Source organism: Xyrauchen texanus, chromosome 29 (genome assembly GCF_025860055.1).
Source record: "Xyrauchen texanus isolate HMW12.3.18 chromosome 29, RBS_HiC_50CHRs, whole genome shotgun sequence".
Classification (NCBI taxonomy): Eukaryota; Metazoa; Chordata; class Actinopteri; order Cypriniformes; family Catostomidae; genus Xyrauchen; species Xyrauchen texanus.
In genome coordinates, this window is record NC_068304.1 from 3381759 (window position 1) to 3405244 (window position 23486).

The following is a 23486-nucleotide window of genomic DNA, read 5'->3' on the forward strand; positions in this document are numbered from 1 at the left end:
TCTCTCTCCCCCCTCTCTCTCTCTCTCACACACACACACACACACACACACACACACAGATTCTACAGTTGCTGCTTTATGACAGTTCTGAGCACTGTAAGCTTTACGGTGTGTGTCGTGTTTAACAGTCCAGTGGGATCTCTCTTCATAGGGCTGGAAACTATCCTACTGTACCTTGCCAAACACACACACACACACACACTCCAACGCAGAGATCTTGTGAACACACTGACCAGAGCTTATCAATGCAAATTCACACATGCACGTTGGTGCATTCAGTTTCCCCTGACCCATGCAGCCCAATTAAAACTCACACACACACACACACACACACACACACACACACACACACATTAAATTGCTTTACACAACATTACAACAGGAAAAATCTTTCCATTATGAGAAAATAGATCATCAGTTGCTCTCAAAGCTGAATGAGGAGGTGCAGTGAGGGGCTCATTCTCAGAAACGGGGTCGTTTTTGTCAACATGACTTCCTACTGATATAATTAACAAGAATCTGAATCTCACATTATTTGAGAGATTTAACTATTTTAAGTGAAGTATTTTTTAAATGCATGTCTACCATGTCGAATCCAGGCCGCTATAATGTGTGTTTCCCGCTCTCGGTGGGGTGCGTGGTGAGTTGTGTGTGGATGCACCTTTTGTTACCGCTACATCTCAGTGGTAACGCGCTCAACAATCCATGTGATAACATATGCGGATTGACGGTCTCAGATGTGGAGAACACTGAGATTTGTCCTCCGCCACCTGGATTGAGTCACTACGCCACCACAAGGACTTTGTGATTGGCGCACTGGTAATTGGGCAGTCCAAATTGGGGAGTTTAAAATATTCAAACTATATTTTGCTTCAATTAAAATCCGTCACTTTCTGTACAACCCTTTTATGCTGTAAACTTCCCCCTTCAGTTTTAATCTCATCAACAAAATTATTGATGATAATGTTAGTTGATGAAGCTTTTTTGTCAACAATAAAGACGACGAGACTAAAGACGCAGCATGACGATAATCAAATGGTTTTAATTCAAACATACGGTTGACGACAATAAGACCACATTAACGACGCACTATCACAGTTTATTCATTTTATTTTAAGACAGAAAACTCTAGAAAGAATTTATTAAAACAATCTAGTCATATTTTGTTGTGTATTTCCCTGCTTGAGCTGTGAGTTGAACACCTGTTCGACACTTCTAAAGGGTTAAATCAAAAGAAAGACCTCAGAAAAAAATTATGTGGACCTCCACAAGTCTGGTTCATCCTTGGTAGCAATTTCCAAATGCCTGAAGGTATCACGTTCATCTGTACAAACAATAGTACACAAGTATAAACACCATGGGACCACACAGCCATCATACCACTCAGGAAGACGATGCATTCAGTCTCCAAGAAATTAACGTAGTTTGGTGCAAAAAGTGCAAATCAATCCCAGAACAACAGCAAAGGACATTGTGAAGATGCTGGAGAAACAGGTAGACAAGTATCTATATCCACAGGAAAAAAAGTCCTATATCGACATAACCTGAAAGGCTGCTCAGCAAGGAAGAAGCCACTGCTCCAAAACCACCATAAAAAAGTCAGACTACAGTTTCAAGTGCACATGGGAACAAAGAGCTTTGGAGAAATGTCCTCTGGTCTGATTAAACAAAAATTAAAGCTGTTTGGACATAATAACCATCATTATGTATGAAGCAGAACAAGGAGGCCTACAAACCTGACTCAGTTACACCAGTTCTGTCTGGAGGAATGGGCCAAAATTCCAGCAACTTATTGTGAGTAGCTTGTGGAAGGCAACCCAAAACATTTTAAAAGCAATGCTGCCAACTACTAACAAAGTGTATGTAAACTTCTGATCCACTGGGAATGTGATGAAATAAATAAAAGCTGAAATAAATCATTCTCTCTACTATTATTCTGACATTTCACATTCTTAAAATATAGTGATCCTAACTGACCTAAGACAGGGAATGTTTTCTATGACTAAATGTCAGGAATTGTGAAAAACTGAGTTTAAATGTATTTGGCTAAGGTGTATGTAAACTTCTGACTTCAACAGTACATGCAGAACTAATTAAGGCACAAGGAAAACATTATTAGATATGATGCATTAATACAGATTTGATGCTGTCGGGTTTTGACTGAGAAGCAGATCTGTAAATAAAATTATACTTAAATGTTAATTAACTGCTTGTTATGATTTCTATGTCGATAAATCCACCACACATGAAAAACATTTAATGCTTATTAGTGCTTATTTTTGGGCATGTTTTTCCAGACCATGTTGCTTGTTTCTCGTGCGAGATTTGACAACACTGCAGTACATATATACACATTTGTGTTGTGTCTGGAATTGTTTGATATCTATTTGAGGATAGATTTTGTGAATATTTTGAACAAAAGACCAAAAGGATATATTAATAATAATAAGGATATATTTTTCACAGCATTCTTTTCTCAAATTTACCAAAGGGTGCCAATATTTTTGGCCACCACTGTATAAACCTTTTTCATGATCTTACATGAATTCCTTTCACAAAATGAATCATAAAATACAATAACAGAGGGTGCATATTGATACTATGTATGGTGTGTTAGCGTTAGCATAAGTGCCGTGAAGGCAGAATATAAACATGATAAATGACACATTATCCACAGCATATATATTTCTTCTAATCATCACTGAGTGGTTAAAATAACTTATTTTACTGATCTTGTGTGGATTCTATTCATAGAATGGGGCATGACGTAATGTCACATTGGTTCAACATGTAGTGTGTTGTCAGGTGAGTGTTTGTCTCATATTTAATTGCTCCTCTAAATGGCTCCCCCGGTGGCTGGAGTCTGAATGTTCCCAAAGAGTATACCGTAGTTCAGCTGTTCATTGTGAGTGTATTGGAGACTTATTGTGCTACCTTTCAAAAATGACTACAGAAGGTTAGTTAACCACTACACTAAAAGACAAGGGGAGGATTCACTACACTGAATCCTCCCCTAATCCTCATTGTGATGATGGGGGTGGGAGAAAAACATTATGTTGACAGCCCATTTGGAGCGGCCCCAAATGCCCAGCTGTTCAGATGGGGCCGGGATAGGCTGTGCAGGGGCAGGTGGCTGAGGGGTAAAGGGCTGAGGCAGGGGGAAAGAGTGGGTAAAATTAGCATCTGACTTCATCTATTTTGGCTGAACTTTAGGCCTCGCTACAGAAACGGGAGTCAGTTGTCAAGACCGTGTGCCCTGGTGTAACGCTGAGATGAACAATGTCAGCAGTCTATTCAAGTCCTTCAGAGAGATAGGGCATGGACACATGGATAGATAGAGGATAGTTCACTAGAGGCTCATGAACTGCTTGACAATTTCCACTGCATAAGCACAAGTTTTTAAATGGAAGACATGTACTTTAACTCCTCTACCCGAGTGCTTGACATCTCTCTGTCGGCAGAGTGGTAAATACAGCATTAGGGTCAATCCTGTGGCCTTGTTGAACACATGGGGCATGGCCTCTGTTTGACACAACTGACATAAGTTGCAAACTTTTGGATTAGGCTAATTTCCACACCAAGAGCTTATCGCCAGCCTTGAATAATGTAACTTTACAGAAAATCTTTGTTCTTGAAATTTGCAAATTCTTGGAGGTTAAATTAAATTCTGAGTAACAGATTGGTGAAATCCTATTTTGGAACATCCTTCATGTTGGGAGTACACCTATGATAGATTAACAAACTCCCTATGTAGGCAACTTACTACTTTTGGAAGAGAGAGACAAAAAGAGTTTGGTGTGACCGTAACATTATATTCAGATAAGGTAATTTGCCAAATTTGGTCATTTAAATGAAATGATCACAATACAAAAGATGTATCATGATGGGTGACTGAAAATGTTTACAGTTGTAAGTGCAATCAGAACTTTGGGACAGTTGTGGAACATTGGGTGCAGAACTAACAGAAATGTGTGACTGATCCAGCAGAGGCGAGAGAGTCCGGACTGAGCCATCACACCAACAGAACCAGCAGAGTGGAAAAAAGAAGCAAAAGCCACTCATTTGTGTGAGAGAGGCCAACGGTTGTTTCTCCTAGACAGAAAGGAGAATAAACAGAGATTTTTGCTGAAGTCTACTGCTTCACAAATATTTCTCCTAAGAAAATGACCACAAAAACCTCTTCTACAGAGTGTCAGGTGAGATCTCAACATCTTAAACTTTGCTCTGAATTTTTCAAGATTCCAACATGGTCTCACAGAGTAACGTTACTATACATTTTTGCAAATGTATATTTCCATGGCTCATTGTGCGTATTGCGGCAGTTTCCTGTTGGAATGAACACTTGAGGCGCTACAACAACAATCACTTTTATTCACCTCACATAAATCACGAGTAAAATGGCAAATTGTTAGTTCATTTAGTACACTTTTCACCCTGCTCCTCACACAATGCTTTCTTATGGCATCTAAACACTTTTACAGCAGCGCATGACTTGGAAGGTGATACATTTTAAAGGGATAGTTCACCCAAAAAACATCCATCCTCATGATATCCCAGGTGCACATGACTTTCTTCACCAAAACACATTTGAAGAAAATTATAAAAAATATCTTTTGAAGCTTAAAAAACCACCAGAGGTTAATTCTAGATTTTCTAAATCAACAAGATCGATTCTGGTGTGAAAAAGTTCAAAGTACTTTTTAACTATAAGCCATTGCTTCCGGTCAGCAGCGGTATGTTCATGACACGTAATCTAGTTGGCATTTGAAACACACAGAGGTGGACAAAGTACACAACTCCATTACTTGAGTGAAACTACAGATACTACTGGTCAAATTTTACTCCATTATAAGTGAACGTTGTAAAGACAGATTTTTACTTAAGTAAAAGTACAGAAGTACTTGGTTTTAAAGTACTTAAGTATCAAAATTACATTTCCTTATTTTGGTCAATGCATTGTTTTATTATTGTTGCATTGTTGTAAGTAAATCTTAAAATAACTTACGCCTCTGAAGCAACATACTGAATACATTGACTAGCTTGTAGTATCTGTGGAATAAAGAGCTTTTAGAATGTTACAAAACCTATCGAAATTAAACAACTGAATTGACAAAAAGCCATAATCATCTAATTTTTTTTATTTCACACTCCTACCCACTCCAAAAAAGCAGCATGGTAGTGTTCTCACACAGCTCCTCTACATTTGAATCATTGTCTTTCAAATGTAGTGAAGTTAAAGTATAAAAAAGTAAAAAATAATACTCAAGTACAGCACTCAAGTAAATGTATTTTGTTACTGTCCACCTCTGGAAACATGTGAGAACTCGACACAGCCGGAAGAGCAGCACTGGAGGAATGATATACAGAAGCTTCACTGGTTACGGTTTAGATCTGTATCTTTCTTTACTCACAATGGTGCATTAGTGTGCTTATCCTGGATGTTTCAACTGAGATAAAAATGTGAGAATACGTACCTAACATGAGAATACGTCACACGAGAGACCGCGTGAACTAGTGATGGTAGTGATGGTTTATATTTAAAAAGTACTTAAATATTGATCTTTTCACACCAAAAGTGATTGCGTCGCTTTAGAAAACATTCATTTAACCGCTGTAGTACGTATGGAGGACGTTTATGCTGAGGGGATTTCCAGTATTATGGATGTGACATTTGCAGTGAAAATATTACATTTAACTTAATATATAAAGTACTCATTACCAGTATATAAAGCAATTAATATGTATAACCACAGACCCTTGCAGCTTAAGTTCAGACACCAGAAAAAATTCAGTCAAGACAAGTTATTTTCCAGTTGAGATTAGGAAATGTGCTTCAGTTACAGATGGGAAAAAAATGGACACAAGTTTTTGGGAGACCACACACTTTGAAAAAGCTCTGTGAATTGAAATGCACAATCCAGAAATAATCATAGCCACATAATTTAGAAGGGTTGGCATTCATAAGAACATGTCATATTCATTTTTTATTCATTTTCCTTTTCACATAAATGGGGAAAAACAGGTGTTACGGACGTGACATCTTTTCGTTACGGTGGCGACAGTTGTGAAAGCAACACACACATCATGAGGGAAAATCATCAAAAATGCTTTGAAATCTGCAGACTTTGACCTCTGAGACACATTATATTACGTTTTAATACCCATCAAGGCTGCATGATGAATTGAAATATGATCGAAATCGCCATTTTTCCATGGTACGGTTGACATTTTCGTGGAATCGGCACTGACTGTGTTCTTTTTAGAGCTTCAAAAGTCTGATCACCATCCAACTGAGCTGAGATATTTTTCTATTTTTCTTCAAATGTGTTCTGGTGAAGACAGAAATTCATACACACATGAGATATCATGAGGGTGAGCAAATGATGAGATCATTTTCATTTTTGAGTCTTTAAAATCCTCATTACATAACCAACTAAATTTATGAGCTTGTTGGAAGGTGTAACTCACTGATGGCGTGTCGCACTTTCAAGTAAAGGATCGGAGAATGAGTCCTGAAGAGCACACAAGCCGACACGTGAGCCAGAAGAGTCATAGAAGCACCATAAAATAACGAGGTTGCTTCAGAAATTCAGTTTGTTTGACACTTTCGGTTAGGGTTAGGATTAAGTTTGGCTCAATAGAGCATTAACCTTAAATATCTGTTTGGGAGAACACTGAATTCGCTTTTAGTGGCACAAAGTGTACATTAAACATTGAAACTCCTGTGATACGCATCACGAACCACATAATAATACTTTGCAAAAATGTCACCACAGTTGAGTAATGTTTGCTGAGATCAGGCTGCAAGATTCAGAAGTCTGCATTCAAAAGTTAGAGATCTCAATATGAAGACGTAACATCTGAGTTGATACTTAAAGAAAATGTGTGTCTTTATTTTTGCCATTCTTTTTGTTGCTAAAAGCAGAATTCCATTAGCTGAGCAATGAAAAAGTACCATTCTTCACACACACACACACACACACACACACACACACACACACACACACACACACACACACACACACACACACACACACACTCTCTGCACCCTTCATACGATCAGCATTGGCTTCACACTCACACAACAGTGGCATTTCACAGGGGCCGTCTTTCATTTAGAGAGGGAAAGAACTAGATGAGACATGGAGAACAGAGAGATGTTTCTGTCCGGCTGCCACTGGTATGTTGAGCGGGGGTCCCACACAATTACACTGGAGCCGGGACAAATTTCTCAGCGCCAGAGCTTGGGCAGCCAGAATCCCAGCAGACCCACTGACAGAACCAGTCATGCTCCGAGATCAGCACACAGATCAGAGAGTTACACCGAGCAAAATCCACACAAAACCAGAAAGATCCAGTTTCTACACACCAACAGTATGATTAACAGAATAAGAACATACTGTATATCAAATGATATCTATTTTAGATTATAATATTATAATATAATATACATGTTTTACTCTAATAATATTTAATATTACTTACATATACATTATAGAATACATACACACACACCCCACACTGATTCATCTCACTTACTTGGGTCCTTTGAATTGATTCACTGATGCGTAGTGTCAGAGTGAAACTAATAAAACACTTAGAAACCATACACCAGATGTTCAAAGGTATGTTGACTTTTTCTGCCATAAAGAGTCTAACTATGACCATCTTCCAGACCTGTAGCTTCTGGAAGATACTTATATAGCTACAAGTTCTGAAATATTACACAGGTTCAAAAGAATTCCCAGCCTCTTTTAAAGGGACCATCTAATTCAAAACCATTTTCTTACAGTGTGAAATCATGTAACCTTCAGAACACAAGACCACTTATTAAAACTAAACTTCAAAAATGGACAGTTTAGAAATCTTCACAATTTTGCCATCACGACCATGAGCTCATGATCAAAAGACAACCCACATTGTAAACGGACAAAATTAAAAGCTGCAAAAGTATAGAATATGGCCCAGTGAAATAATTCAGCTCTAATTTATAGTGTCCCCATGAACTTTTACAAAATAAACAATGGGTGACAATGGGTCTGTACTGTACCAAAACCTAGTGAGCTTCCTCCGAAGGTGGAATTTTAAGACGAGCTCCCTACGTGAAGACTGTTCCAAAAGGTAGGTATCTTAATTATGCTGCCTCTTAATGCCATCCCAGAAAGCACAGTAATGAACTAAAAATATACTTTTAATCCATAAAATACTGAAAAGTATCTATACATAGCAGTTTATTATAATACAAAAATATCACTGTGCGTGAGGAGCGCTATTTGAACGATGCTTGGAGCTGCCGCCTATGTACAGCGTTCCAAATCGCTCTCTTATGAGGCATCTTTTCAGTTAGGATGCTGCCATAGAAGACAGCTGCTTATGTAGGCAGGAGACAGCGAGGCAGCTCAGTAAAGGGTTTTTCACACTGGGCTTAACCCTTGATTATCTTCATTCTAATCCCTACATTTAACCCCGGGTTTCACATGTGTTTCACATGCAATTCTGAAAGGGGGTTAGCACCGCTTTTTACCTGGGTAATAAAGCCCCGCATTTGAATATACAATATATGTCCAATATACTGTAGAATCTTACAACCGTGATCCATATAAAAGAGTAGTTATTTGGCAAACACTTTCTAATTCTAAGTCACTTACAGGACTAACAAGCACTACAGTCCCTTTCAGAGAATTACATCTATTAAAAAGTTTCTTTGGTATGTTTGCCCATGTCTTGCGTTTGCGCAGTGCTGAGCACGACTGCAGTTCCAGTGTTGGCCACTCATGGGCAGTTCGGATATTCGGAAAGCATGGACGGATTTTAGCAGACAATATATTCAACATGCTGTCCCTGATTTAACCGTGATGCCAGTCTGGTTTAACAATCAACACATCTCTTCCCATCTGAACTTCTTAGCATCTCACCTGCTGTACGAGTACACACACTTTCCGCACATGCTGAAATAAAGTGTGTGGAGAGAACTCGTATACCTAACCTGAAGCACAACTCACATACACTCTGACATCATCTTACACAGAACAGCAGTGGATGTGTGTGTGTTCATCTTAGGACACAATACTATGAACAATGCTTGTTGAAGCAGTATCAAAGGATGAAACACACACATTTTACATAGCAACTGGCCCAAAAGTTGGTGTTCGCTGTCCACTTCGCTGCCGTTTTGTGGTCCGTTCTGCATAACGCAGCGGGTAATTTTAGCTTATCGTGACCCATTCGGTCCGTTTCGCGGCAGACCCACCGGCCCGATCAGTTCTAATTGCTGACCTGTACCGCTCCGCGTGCGTTGCCTCTTTTCCCTGCATGTGTGTAGACATGAAGCGCCGCATGATTTAACGTGGATTCAAAGCAGCTTTTAGACCAAAAGGTTTTCCCTTCTAAATGTATCTTTATTAATCAGCATGTTACGAGCCTTTAATAATAAACAAATCGATCTCTGTTCTAATATTGTGAAAATGAATTAGATGTCTGGAATGGATAAGGAAAGACTAAAATTACTAGTTGGTAGACTAGTCTCTCACTACAAATGTTTTTTACATTTCTTTTAAAAATGTTTTCTACATTTTCTCTCAGGGCACAAAGGCTTCTATGCCCCATACTTGGGTATCTGAATCTAAAGAAATATAAAAAATATTTTATTTTAATGTAAAAATATTCCAACAAATACTGGACTGCTGTCACTATGCTTCAGAACAAACAGATGATCTTTTAACATTCATTTTCAATTGATAAACGGTAATAGACGGTAAAAGATCCCGCAGACCCCACTGTTTTGGCCACCCCCTGTGCAGTTTTGTAGAGATTATTTTGTTTAGAATTAATTTTTTCTTCTTTTCTTCTGTCAACTTTGAAATAAAAAAGAAAGTGCAATGTGTAAATGTATATCGTGATAAATATCGATATCGAACAATATGAAAAAGATTATCGTGATAACAATTTTGGCCATATCGCCCAGCCCTAGCTGCAGATGATGTTTGGATCACTCAACATGTTTGGCTGACATGTGAAAATGATAATCAGTACATAGATTCAGAATTTATAATTAATAATTTTATTTAAATAGCAATAGCTTGGTATAATTTAAAATTTCACAACTTAGTCCCGGTGTCCACAAATGTAGACATACATTTTAGGAAATACATTTGTTTCTATTCGTTTTTGCTTGATTATTAGGTGCTAGTTACAAATAAAACAGCGAAACGGAAAATGTGCACAGCAGTCACGCGGGAGGTTAAACATGATTCCAGGTTGTTTTTCACTAAGTGAAGTTTCAGAGCTTGATAAACGGTAACAGTGTTTAAACGGTAATCATTTGCTCTGCTGTGCATATTTATGTACAATAATTGGACAAATTTAATGTGATTTGAAACCATTTAAAAAGCAGAGCACTCCAAAGAGGTGTAACTCCACGCACAAGACAACACTTGCAGTCGCTGCCTCAAAGGAAATGTGAATCTGCCCGGGCAGAGCACATATACAGGCAGTGACAATTTCATTATTTTGTTAAACTATAAATATTATTTTAACATTTGAAGATCTCTGTATTGTGCTGCTATGTATTGTATCTGTATTTGTAGGGTGTCCATACGTCCTCATACGTTTCCATACGTTTCCCAGACATGTCCTCTTATTCGGGCCTTAAAGCATCTGGCCGGAATTTCAAAATTTTGAGTTGCATATGATGTGCATCCGGTCTAATACTTCATTGTGTGTGTGCATATTTGCATTGCTTTAACACCTTTTTGTAAGTCCTGACCTTCTCACACACCATTTGGTCGATTAGAAGAGGCTTACAGCAACTATTGACCAAATTCCTGCCTGTCAGTCTCTCCGTGAACGTGTGAAGCGCTGTTGTGTTCGGCATCAACAGTTGCAGCAAATGACAGCTGACTGAAAACAATGTCCAAACAAAAGTGCAAATTTACAGAAGATTTGCACAAAAAATGCCCATGCTTTCGTCCAGAGATCCGTGGGAAGCAGAATGTATGACATGTAAAGCTGCACTTATGTGTCAGTTGCTAATAAAGGTGCAAGTGATTTAGAAGCACACATTAGCTCTGTGAAGCATAAAGGGTCAGCAATAGGTGAAAGTTCATCAGGTAAATTAACAGACTACTTTTTTTAAATTGTTATCAAATTGTTTCATTTGCTATTCAAAATAATAGTAATAATAAATGAAGCTACACTCATGGCATCAATTATTATATATATATGGACATTCAAAAGAATGTTGGACATTTTTATTTATTTCTATATATTTATGTTATGCTTATAGAGTGTCTTTTTCACTGTATTAAAGTTTGCATTCATAGTAACACTGTTTTGAATCCTATTATTCTGCACCACCCCAAAAGGTGTCCTCTTTTTGGAAAACCAGAAAATGGTCACCCTATTTATTTGCAGCTATTTTGTGTTTAAGGAAATTCCATAACACTAAACATTCTTTAATGCTGCAAACCGAAGAAAAACATGATAAACCGTTCATAAAACCATGTGGTTTAGCAAATATTAAAAACGGTACCCATGCACATCCCTCATCAGTATGTGTGTAATGCACCAGTCTAAATAAAATATGTAGGAGTGGACAAATAAATGTTTAAACATGCAGTTTCAGCTGGAGTGATGTATCAAATAGAGCATGCACAAATACAAGCATACAAAACCTCACACATACACAAAATGCTAGTACACACAAGGTCACATACAATTGCACGAGTAAACAGTCAGACATGTGCTCTTGTTTAACTAGCCACTTCCTGTTCCAGCCCTGACCTCTGGTGCCCCAGAGTCTCATGGGAAATGTAGTTTTTCTGCTCAGTTGCCATTTACAAGACATAAATAAAAGAGTGGGCACGTACACAAAATGTTCAGATTACAAAACATTAAAATCACTGAAGGAAACAGAGGACACATACATTATATCACAAATAGAGCAAACATCATTAAATGGATGTCATGAGCTGGTAAAAACTTTGGTAATGTCAGTGTTTCCTACAACTTCCTCCCTCTGTTTGAAGCTCTTGTCATGAATAAGTACAGGAAACATTTTCAGGATTTTTGCATGGTTCACCTGTTAGCTAAATACCCATTTACAGATCGACAACAGCGCAAAAAGCGAATCTACCAAATATCTTTTGAAAATATCATTGGGATAATTTAATCTACCTAAAAGTTCAAAAATCGCGGTGTAGCTGTTGCTTGTAATTGTGCATTTGTCTTCTACATCAGTGCTTCCAAGAGCTTCATGGGGGTCACGTAGCTCGCTCTATTTTTGGGGTTACAAGAAGAAAAAAGTGGAATTTGTGAAGTTATATTTCAATTATTTTTGTAATAAAGCACAATCAAACAGGGCCATTTTAGTATTTGAATCATAATTGATTGTTTATGAGATATTTGAAAAGACAAGACACAATATTTCTAACATAGGCTGTTTTTTAAGGTGTGTATCTTGCGATTGTGGTAAGGATGGAGGGGGATTGTTTTTAAAAACGTGGTAAAACTTCTTGTTCTAATTGTACAGTATGGAGCAACGGTCAAAACAACAGGTTATAGCCAAACCAAATTAGTGACTATGACAAAGCATCAGGGAGAAGAGAAAACATGTGCTAAAAAGAAAATGAGGATTTAATTGGTTTTATGTATTTATTCATTATTAATGTGGATTTATCATTATTTAATTATCATAATTATCGTAACCCAGATAGTTTTTCCTTTGGAAAACGTGTACTTACAAAATAGACCCCAGAACTTCAGGGATCATTTGACTAGAACTCAAATTAAAATCACTCTTTAAATATACGTTCTAAGTTTTTGTAGTAATACAAAAAATGTCTCTTCACAGGAGCGGGGGTCGTTCGGTATTTTGAATGTTAAAATAAGGGTCCTTGGAAAAAAAGGTTGGGATCCACTGTTCTACATCAAACTCGATTTCAAGAGCTTTCTTGCATGTGCTGCTCACGTTAAATTCCCACAGCAGTTCGACTAGGCCAAGCTTTGACATTCAATAACCCTCCACTGCACAAATTTAGCAATTATTATAATGCAAATAACACAGAACATAAAGCTTGGACTTGATGCTGTCAATCCATCAGTCTCCAAACCCTTCAAACTGTACATCTGGTCTTCCACATCTCTTTCTGTCCTTGTTAGAGTCAGTTGTGCTTTGTCTTTGAAGACTGTAGTGTACACCATTGAATGAAATCTTCAGTTTGTTTCTGGCAATTTCAAGCATTGTATAGACTTCATTCCTCAACACGACTGATTGACAAGTTTCTAGAGAAAGCCATTTCCTTTTTGCCATTTTTTACCTAATATTGACCTTAAGACATGTCAGTCTATTGCATACTGTGGCAACTCTAAAACAAACACAAAGACAATGTTAAACTTCATTTAATGAACCAAATATCTTTAAACTGTGTTTGATATAACGGCAAGTGATTTTGAATTGAAAGTTCACATTCAGTTCGTGAAACCTGGCCATTAAAGCATCACGATCACAAAGTATAAACCATCCATAACCATAGCAACAGCTCCAGTACACACATACGTGCAACAGTTTTCCCATTTAGGCTTACAAAAATCTTACGGCCAAAGAGGCAGTTGATAGCCAGTTTGTGTATAAATGCATGTCCTAAACCAGTTTCTAGAGGTACCTTTGTACGCAAAGGCCGTCTGTTGTGTCACTGATAGATAAGGTAGTGAAGAAACAAGACAACTTTGGTTTTGGATTCAGCCTAAATCTCCAATTTCACATTCTTCTTCTTTTGTTTTTAGCTATTAACATTCTTCGTGCATTTAACCACCTTGGCAGGGAGGAGAATTAATAGTAAAAAAGGACTAAATATTGATCTGTTTCTCACCCACACCTATCATATGCCACCATTTTCTCACCCTCATGTTGTTCAAAACACATTTGTCTTCTGTGAAACACACAAGAAGTTAGGCAGTATATTAATCTCAAGCCCCGTTCACATTGTAGGCGACTTTGTCGCTGGATGTCGCAAGTCTCTGTACTCTGTATCGCTAGTTGGTGTTCCTACTGCTGGTCGCTCTAATGTTGCTGGTGGGCTTCACAACTGGCTATAGCTTTAGACAATAATTTCACAGATAAGATATATTGCCGGTAAAACAAAATTTCATTCTTATTTGACAAGGAATTATTTGTTATTTGTTTTAGCTGTTCACCCAGCCTAACCAGGCTGGTCATTTAGCTGGTTTCAGAGGGTGTTTGAACACTTTTAGCTGGTCAGGCTGGGAGACCAGTTAGCCTCCCAGCTTAAATCAGCTTGGCCAGGCTGGGAGCCTAGCTTAGACCAGCCAAGACCAGCCTGACCTGCTAAGACCATCCTGGCCAGCTTAGATCAACATGACCAGCCTGATCAGCTAAAAAAAAGTGTTCAAAACCCCTTTAAAACCAGCCTGACCAGCTATGACAAGGCTAGGTGACAAGCTTAAACCAGCCAACTAGCTTATGCTGATTTTAGCTAGTCTTATTAGCAGGCAGCATGTAATGATTGTTTCAATGGCTTTGCAAAGTAAATAGCATGAAGTATGTACAAATAATAATATCTTAGCCTACCATAAATGTTTTTATAGGCATAAAACTCAACACTCAATTTGATATAATATGTAACAGGGGTCATGGCTCTGTTTCTCTATCCACCAAAATGGTTGAAGACCCCTGCTTTAAACCCTTATTTCTTCATTCTCTGTTTATACTGCTTCACAGACACACTGTACCTAAAGAATGCTGACTGGCATGCACACACACACACACACACACACACACACACACACACACTTCCCCTCATATGACTGCTGCACCCAAGCAATGGGCTCATGACCGGCCCAGACCCCCATGTATAAACCTCCAGAGAACATCTTCCTGCACACCAGGATTCAATGCCAAATAACAGAGCATAACAGGGGAAATATAACTGGAACAGCATAAATGAAAGCAAAACGCTTTAAAAAAAATTCAATTAAATAATAATAATAAATCCACAAAAAGTGGATTTCAAATAATACATAAGGGTGCCAACAGTATTTGGACACTTGGAAATTTAAAGGGATATTTCACAGAAAAAAGAAAATTCTTATTCTTATTCTTATGAAAGAAAATTCATCATAATATACTCACCCAAATGTTTTTACAAATTTATATGACAATCTTTCTTCCATTAAACATAACCGAAATTTTGAAGAATACCATTACTGCTGGTTTTTCTATACAATACCTGTAAAAGTCCCCAGAATTCTGCCTACTGTAACTAGGGGTGCACCAAAACTTTTGGCCATAATTTATACACTCAAATTATTTTGCAATAAGATCATTAATTTGCTTTGGAATTAAGCTTTTAAAAAGGTTAAAAGTGAATTCTGAACATTATTTCCCAAAAATGTAAGAAAGCCACAAGACAAATACAAGACAGAAAAGATACAAATATGATAATATGATGATTGATGTGGGGGGAAATGTTTTATTTTGCACTTCTAAAACATTTTTACACCTTTTTTTCAATTTAAAACAATAGAACTCACATTTACGCACATACGTATGATAGAAAGAAATTCATGCATATTCCACATGGTTTACTTTTTTGGATTACATTTATTTTTTTAGGTGTTTCTTTATATTACATACTGAAAAAAAAAATGTTGACCAACTTCATTTTTCTTTGCCATTTTCAATGACTTTTAATCAACTGCTGTTGCTGTTATTAGTTAATTCCCCTCAAGTTCACACATTTGTCCTAGAAAAGTACCCACAGGTGGAGTTCATCACATTAACTATGGACATTTCACAAAATTTGAACCAGAAAGAATCCAAGCAATTTTGGTCTCTTTATTTTTTGTGAAATGTTTTGCTTGAAAAGTGTGCTTGTACTTTTTTACTTTAAGATAAATACCACTTGGTTTGACGTACATTTTTAAGTGTAGCTTAAATGTCCAAATATTTTGTGGGGCCTCAGTCTCTAAAGACTATATAATCACGCACACACACAAGATAAGCTTATAGGTCCAAGTAAATCCCGAGGTTCTCTCACAGAAGAGCCGATTCACCTTTCTGGAACATTGCACACATACACTCAAAAATACACCAACACCAGGAGACCAACAAAAGCTTGAGTTGGCCTTGAAAGCTCTGTGAAGAATGTTTTGAAATAGTGCTTACGAGAACACGGATGTCTGCAAAATGTTTATTTCTTTAATGCGACGGGCTCCACACTTTATCTACCCCCTGCCTGGTCTGGCCAACACACTTGCTAGAAAACAAAGCAGCCTGCCATAAAACTCCAGTTTCAACACTTGGCTCGCTCACTCATCAGTGCATCAGATGAACTCTTGCATACTGGCCCAGATAAAGTGCCTGCCAAAGTTGGCCTAATAACCTGTGGCAACCAGGAGAATGACTATCATGCAATCATTTTGGCATTGGGGAAAATTCCAGGGGTGCAACACCACCCCTAAACCCAGCCATGGTGCTAACAGAAACCCCCTGAATAGGCAGAATACCCCCATCAAGGGGTAACTAGTAAAAACAGACATTAAACGTACTCTGGGTAATGCAAGGTTCTAATAAGTTTCCAAACATGCAAAGATGAATATGACACAATACACTTTTTGATGCTAAAGAAATCAACTCAAAATTGATGCTATAGAAATCAATCTGGCCCAGAGTGTTCTTACCTTGTGTTTGGAGATGGCAGTTCCACCAACCGGCTTCATGTTTTGCCCAGCCAGAACCATGGACTTACATTCCATGCAGGAGCCGATGGTTAGCTGCTTGCCATTGTCAATCACCAGGGTCCGGCTGACCCTCGGGGCGTAGAGGAACACGGGCAAGCGGGCAACACTCACTGCTTTCAGCCCCAGCGGCCTTTTCTTCTCCTTCCTACAAAAGAAGCAGACAAAAGTGTTGCAGCTGTACTGGCGGGACCAGGGGCTGCTGGACGGGCCTGTTCCTGAGCCCTGACCCTCATGTTGGGTCCACTGGCCAAGCAGGTCATGGTAGCACAGCGCACAAGCTGACACGAGGCCAGTGGCATCAGCAGGGCAGGCACCGGGGGCAGGAGGATGGACGGTTAGAAAGGGAAAGAAGGGTTCTCGCTCTCCGCAACGGCCTGGAGGGTTAACATGAAGCTGACACTCCGTTCCTGCAGAGAGTTCCTCCCCACATAAGTAACAGATGGAGGTGTGGCTTGTAATGGCAGTTTGAGAAAGAGTCGAAAGGGTTCCACTGGATGAAGATGCCAAGACTCCTCCTCTGCCCATGGCTAGGTGGTATCTCCCAAGGAAGCTGCTGACAGAGGTAATGAGCTCCTCACTCAGACAGAAGCAGTACTCCGCCCAGACGTCCTCCAGGATGCTGTGACAAGTGACACAGCAGTGTACCTGTCCATTACACACACTTTGTGCTTTCGGCGGGCACGGTAGCAGGTTTATAAAGGGAAAATACATTGCACTGCAGGCTTTACTTGCACTGGCACAGGTGTACACTACTCTAATCTCTCGGCCACATTGCTGCCCGCACAGGTAGCAGACCTCCCTGTGATTCTGTGGCACGGAGGGGAGCGGTTGGATTTTGGGTAGCTCATCCCCAGATTCATGGGTTGCAGCACCTGTATTAAGGGGCACTACGTAGAGTCGCTGGAGCACAGGCACCTCTGCCAGCTCGAAGCCTTGCCACTGTTGTATGAGCGAGGAGTGGCAGCTGGCACACACCAGTGTGTATCCACCCGGGCTGAGAGACACAGCACCAGGTGGAGGAGTGTGGAGCCACAGAAAAGGAAAGAATGGCTCACCGGAAGCTCTCTCCTGCTTCTGTACAAACACCCTGAAACGGCCCCCTTCAGAAAGCCTGCTTCCACAAATATAACAGGCACATTCATCAGCATAAAGCTTGGATTGACTCTTCTCTACATCCAGGTGAGATGATGCTGTGCGTTCTCTGTCATCGTCACTGGTGATGTTGATCTCGCAGCTATCAGACGCGTCTGAGTCAACGGCGGACGCGTGTATCCACTGCGTGTTACGCGTGATGATGCCGTTATCCTGCACAGGTGTGCGCACAGAAGGGCTGTCGTACTGCTGGAGAGCCACGGTCACCGATGAGTGCGATGTGTGATTGATGATTTTAGTCGTACGCCGGTCTGATTGGGGCACATCTGCGTAAACTCTTACCGGATAGCGTACTGACTCGGGGCTGCTCTTAACACTCACCGAGCTCTTCCCGCTGCCTTCTTTTGACGCCTTTTTAGATGCGCGGGAACCCGTAGCATTATTGTTGTTCATAACAACCCCCGACAGATCCAAGTCCCGCTCGGACATGTTGTCATTATCAGAGAACGAGGAGAAGTCCGAGTCATTGGCGTCATAATTGCCAACGCTCATCCTCCGCTCCAGGTCGTAGGATGTGTTCCGTGAGTCGCACTGGTACGGTCTCTTGAGCCAGTACATGCGCTTCTCGATGGGCGTCCTGCTGCGCTCAAACGAGTTCCACTGTTCGCACAGGAAGCAGTGGCACACGGCGCACACCAACGCGTCCCCGTCCGGACCGATATCCAGCGCGCCCGGGGCTGGATCCTGACCCTGCAGGAACGGAAAAAACGGACAGTCTTTCTCTCGCTGATATTTCACTTGTAAGCTCAGCTCTTTTCCTGGGGTCACCCCGCTCCCGCAGATGAAGCAGTGGACGAGGAAGATCCCGTTGCGCTCGGGTCTGCACAGGCTGCCTGGTAGAGCGCTCTCGTCCCCGGGCAGAGCCGCAGCCATGAGCCGCTGCTGCACATTGGAGATCGATGTTAGCGTCGGATCGCTCATAGTTCCGTGCGTAATGACTTCAGAATCGCAGACAGCATGATTTCAAAGCCATCAGCGTTTTTTGTGCGTTTGCTCACATGTATAACGCCATCAATGCTGCTGGATAACTTTAAGCAAACTCTGTCCCTCCGAATGATTTCTCATCCCAAAGTGTAAATGTACGTAAAAGCGCATTGATCCGCCGTATTGAGACACATCCTCGCGTGTGGCAGTGACACCCGCGTGTCGTATGAGAGCTGAAAGTCTTGTTGAAGTTACTCGGCGAACTTTCTGTGTTTGTGTGTGTGTGTGTGTGTGTTCGCTTAAACTTTGGCTGTGAAACGAGTGAACAGCGCCATCACACACTCTCTCTCTCTCTCTCTCTCTCTCTCTCTCTCTCTCTCTCTTTTTTCACAGCTAGTGGTGAAACTCCAGCAAACTTTTGGCAACAATGGACAATTTGCCACAAGTTTACTGCAAAGGTCATTTGCATGTGAAAATTATAAGAGGTGAATTTGTGGCTAATTTGCCATGAACTCTTGCTTTTTGTATGGGGCTGTGTCTCAAATGTGACCTATCTTCTTAAACAGCATTTCAGACATCATGTAGATCAAGAGCATGTAGCCCTATAATGCTGTTTTGTTAGGCAAGACATTTATGTCATGCAAAGTAATTATAAACATTCAGTTTAATTTACTAATATATCAGACGATGCTATGACATAATTTTCTGTAATCTGCTAAAAACGGTGTGTGTTGTGAAAAGTTGTTGTGTGTGAAAATCCCAGGAGATCAGCAGTTACAGAAATACTCAAACCAGCTCATCTTGCACCAACAATCATTCCCCAGTCAAAATCACTGAGATCACTTTTTCCCATTCTGATGGTTGATGTGAACATTAACACATCAACACATGGTTTTAATGTTGTGGCTGATCGGTGTATGTAAAAGCCTATACAATATATTTGTTGTGATAAACACTATACAAATAAAATAACTTGACATTTGTGCATGTGTGCAGGTTTAAGGGTATTGTAAGGCACTATTCTTTGTGGAAAAAACTATACAAATAGCTGAAATTGAAAAACTAAATGTAAGAATATTAAATGAAAGCATGTCAACGTATTTCCACATTTCAATTATATTTAAATTTGAGATTTTTTAGGTAAAACTTGGATTCATCATTACACCATCATTTAACCCGAGTTTAAAAGCAGATGAATACTATTATGCAAATAGTATATTTCAGTTATTGTTATAGTGCAGAAGACACTGTAGGGTATATACACTACATGTTCAAATAGAATGTGAATTGGAATAGTAAAATGTGCAAAAAATGTCAAGGGTTCAGCAGTGGTACTAGAAAACTAGCAATGAACTTGAAACTTGTCAATTACTGAATCAGAGCTAATTCATACAGGCTTTATAATTAAGGTGTGCTGTCCATAGCGGAGGGGCTCGAGAACAGGACTGGTCTTGAGCTCTGAGATCCCTCTCTGGACTATCGGACTAAGCAAAGAAATGGAAAGACAATTTTGATAGGTGTTATGAAATACGAAGTTGGAGATGGCGAGGTGGAGGGATGCTGGAGGAACTGTCACCAGTCTGAGCAAAGTAGCCGTTAATATATCCTTGGGATATGATTGGCAGGCCTAGATGAACAAGCTCCTCCCGAACTTAAATTTGGAACTTCATAAATGCTGATGACCAGTTATGATGCGTTTTTATATACTGTATACAGCCTAAATAGATAGAAGAACTGTGACAAGTTCTCCAAGATGCATGGGACATCCTATCTGCCAACAACCAAGACAAACTGTGTCCAGGTGTACCTAAGAGCATTTAGCTGTTTTGAAGTCAACCAAATGACTTTGTCTCACCAAATATTGATTTAGCATTTTTAATGTTAACTAGACCTTGTATGACATTAATTGGTAAATGAAAACGATTTATTTCATTATTTTTGAAGACATGCTGAAGACAAGTGCCTAAATCTTTTGTTAATAATACACATACTGTAAGTGCTTTAATAACTAAATGCAAGTGTCTCATTTCTGTGTGCTGCTCTTTTCATCTTTTAAACCCTTTGGAATGTGTACTTTCCTTGTAAATGTTTTACTGTAATCACATTTTCCCCTGTGGTCATCAATATATTGCTAAAAGTGGTATAAATCGAGCTGAACTTGTATTTAACCCAGAACACTCTTTTACTCATGACTTCTTGTTCGATGTAATACCTGCATGTCTGTTGCAGTGCTCTCTTGTGGAAGAGGCCTGAAGTGACAGCTTTATCTAACAGTTTTCAAGACTCAAGGTTACAAACACGAAGGAAGTAAGCTGTGTGAATGATACAAAATGACATTTTTCTCTCAGTCTTTCTCTTCTGCTTCTTTCCCTGAAAGTCTTTCTTTTCACCTAAAGAAATTAACAATACTTTCAAAACATTGCACATTTGCATGAGATGAAGACTGCAGTTATAAGTAGCTTAGAATGTCTTGTAATAAGGCATTGTTTATGAACACAAACTTCTGTTGAACCTCAAGCTTCAACATTTTGCAGTGATACTCTTGAATATTGTGCACCAGTAAACCTGCATTATAATCACACAGTGGCTCCGTAACTGGTGGGGGCAGCAGAGAGACTAATTCGGTTTTAAGGCTTGTTTAAGAAGAAAAGTAGAAATGGTGGGTGTGCCCAAATTTGTGGACTGTCAGAGCACTGTTTGTATTGCATTTGATTAAAAAAAGGTAAGATCTTTAGGTATGCAAGTGAGTAGTATGAACACATTCCTGGACATGCTTCTTATGGGAACGTGGGCATCATCACTGAAAAATAATCTACTATGGATTTGTTAAACAAGAACAATTTAATCACAATGAACAGAACTTAACATTGAAAAGAGCTGCCTGACAGCTCTTGTTTTTTAATTCAGAGTATTTAATGTGGCTCCCATGGCATTATGGGATAGTAAAGACTCCAGTGAAGGCCCATTTCAGAATTTCGTCATATTTAGTCCTATAGGTCATCCAGGTATTTCTGGACTACTGTTTTATGAATACTGGGGATTCAGACACCCAACTACTTACTACTACCTGACATGCTTTAGGCATACTATATAGTTGGGAAATATGAATACTCCGAATCAGGCAGTGGCTGAGTTCAGAATGGCATACTACTATATACTTCGTAAAGAAGGATAATGCACATTTTGGAAGTTGGTCATCTGGGTATTCCATACTGAATATGTGAAAACATTAAACACTATAAATAATGCATAGACCTACTCGGTGTCAGCACTCTTGTGCTCTTTTTTTTAAAGGATATTAGTGGGTGGAGTAGTGGTGGACAGTCTTTTCAGACTTGTAGCTTGTTTGATTTGTTCCAAAAGAGGGGCTAAAATAGATACAATGTTGCATTTTCTTCATGGTTCGGGTCACTTTCAAAACTGACCAAAATTGAGTACATAAAAGTCACATGTGAGCAAGTTGTCCCTCATTGGTCAGAATGGTTGAGCACAGTTCCAGCATTTAGCACATTCATTCACATTGACCTGTTTCATGTGATGTCACTGTATGACCGCACTGCCATGTTTGAGACCAGTATTCCATATACCTTCATTGTGCTGCGCTGTGAGATGCGACAATAACCTTCTTCAGAAGGTTATTGAAGGTTACAGACAGACAGGATCATCACAGATGTTTTCTAATTCTTTGACTGAATCAGACCAGAAATCAACACAAAAATATATGATCATCATTTAAATTGCAGCATTACTTTTTTTTCCCAGTGTCAAATGAACCATTCTAAAGCATTCATTCTAAACTCCTCCTTTCAGAGAGCATACTCTGCTCTGATTGGTCAGATGTCCAAGTCTGTTGTGATTGGTCTACCACTTAGTGTAGCGGTTGAGGGTGGGTCAAAGCTGTTCGCTAGCAGCCAATGAAGACCAGAGGCAGGTGTTTTGTTACCAAATTTTGTAGGTAAGTTCAGGAAGTAAGTCTGGAATTGCTGGAATTTCAGATGTTCAGAATCGGTTCTTTCTTTTGGGAGTCAATAACTTAGAAAGTTGAATTTGGCAATATTTGTGCTGTCTTCAGACCTGTATGAGCTTTTCCTGGGACTTGGTATGGATCAAAAGCAATTTTTGATGTTTTTCTTGAGCTCGTTTTTTGGGTGTTTTTCCATTTACTGCCAGTGTTTCCTCCCACTGATGGTCACAAATATGCCATCTGTGGGGAAAAGTGATGTCACTGAAAGAGGTCATTACCGGTTAAAATTATTTACCTGTAAAATTTGTCAACCGGAACAATTTTTCGTTTATGTCACAATCAAGGAGCTCTAAAATACAAGTAGAGAGCTATCAGTTAGCATTCCCATTCATATCTATTGCAGTGCTCAGTGTCCCCTTGACAAGTTTGCTCTACAGCTGCAGACAAATTATCTGATCACAACACAAAGTGTGCATGTTAATAATGAATTAAATAACTTACCCATGGAATTTTACACCAGACCCTGTAGTGTGGCGATTAGCACACTTAAAAGCTGCACACGTTGGCATGCTTGGTCAGCTTTTAATGCAAAATAAAATACATAAAACATCTTATCCTAACAGCAACTATGACATTTATACTGATTAACTTTTTTTTTTCAGAATACATTTATGTTTTTGAATGGTCT

General features: G+C 39.4%; 1 protein-coding gene across 2 annotated transcripts in view; it reads right to left on the reverse strand.

The window, feature by feature from the left end:
* The window catches only part of gse1b (Gse1 coiled-coil protein b), a 333061-nt gene extending 314039 nt beyond the window's left edge, over window positions 1-19022 (reverse strand). For both annotated transcript variants that reach the window (XM_052097772.1, XM_052097771.1), the window contains exon 1: window positions 16699-19022. In XM_052097772.1, coding sequence (XP_051953732.1) covers window positions 16699-18831 — 2133 coding nt within the window. In that variant the 5' untranslated portion in view covers window positions 18832-19022. The remainder of the gene's footprint in view (window positions 1-16698) is intronic.
* Window positions 19023-23486: the final 4464 nt, after the last annotated feature.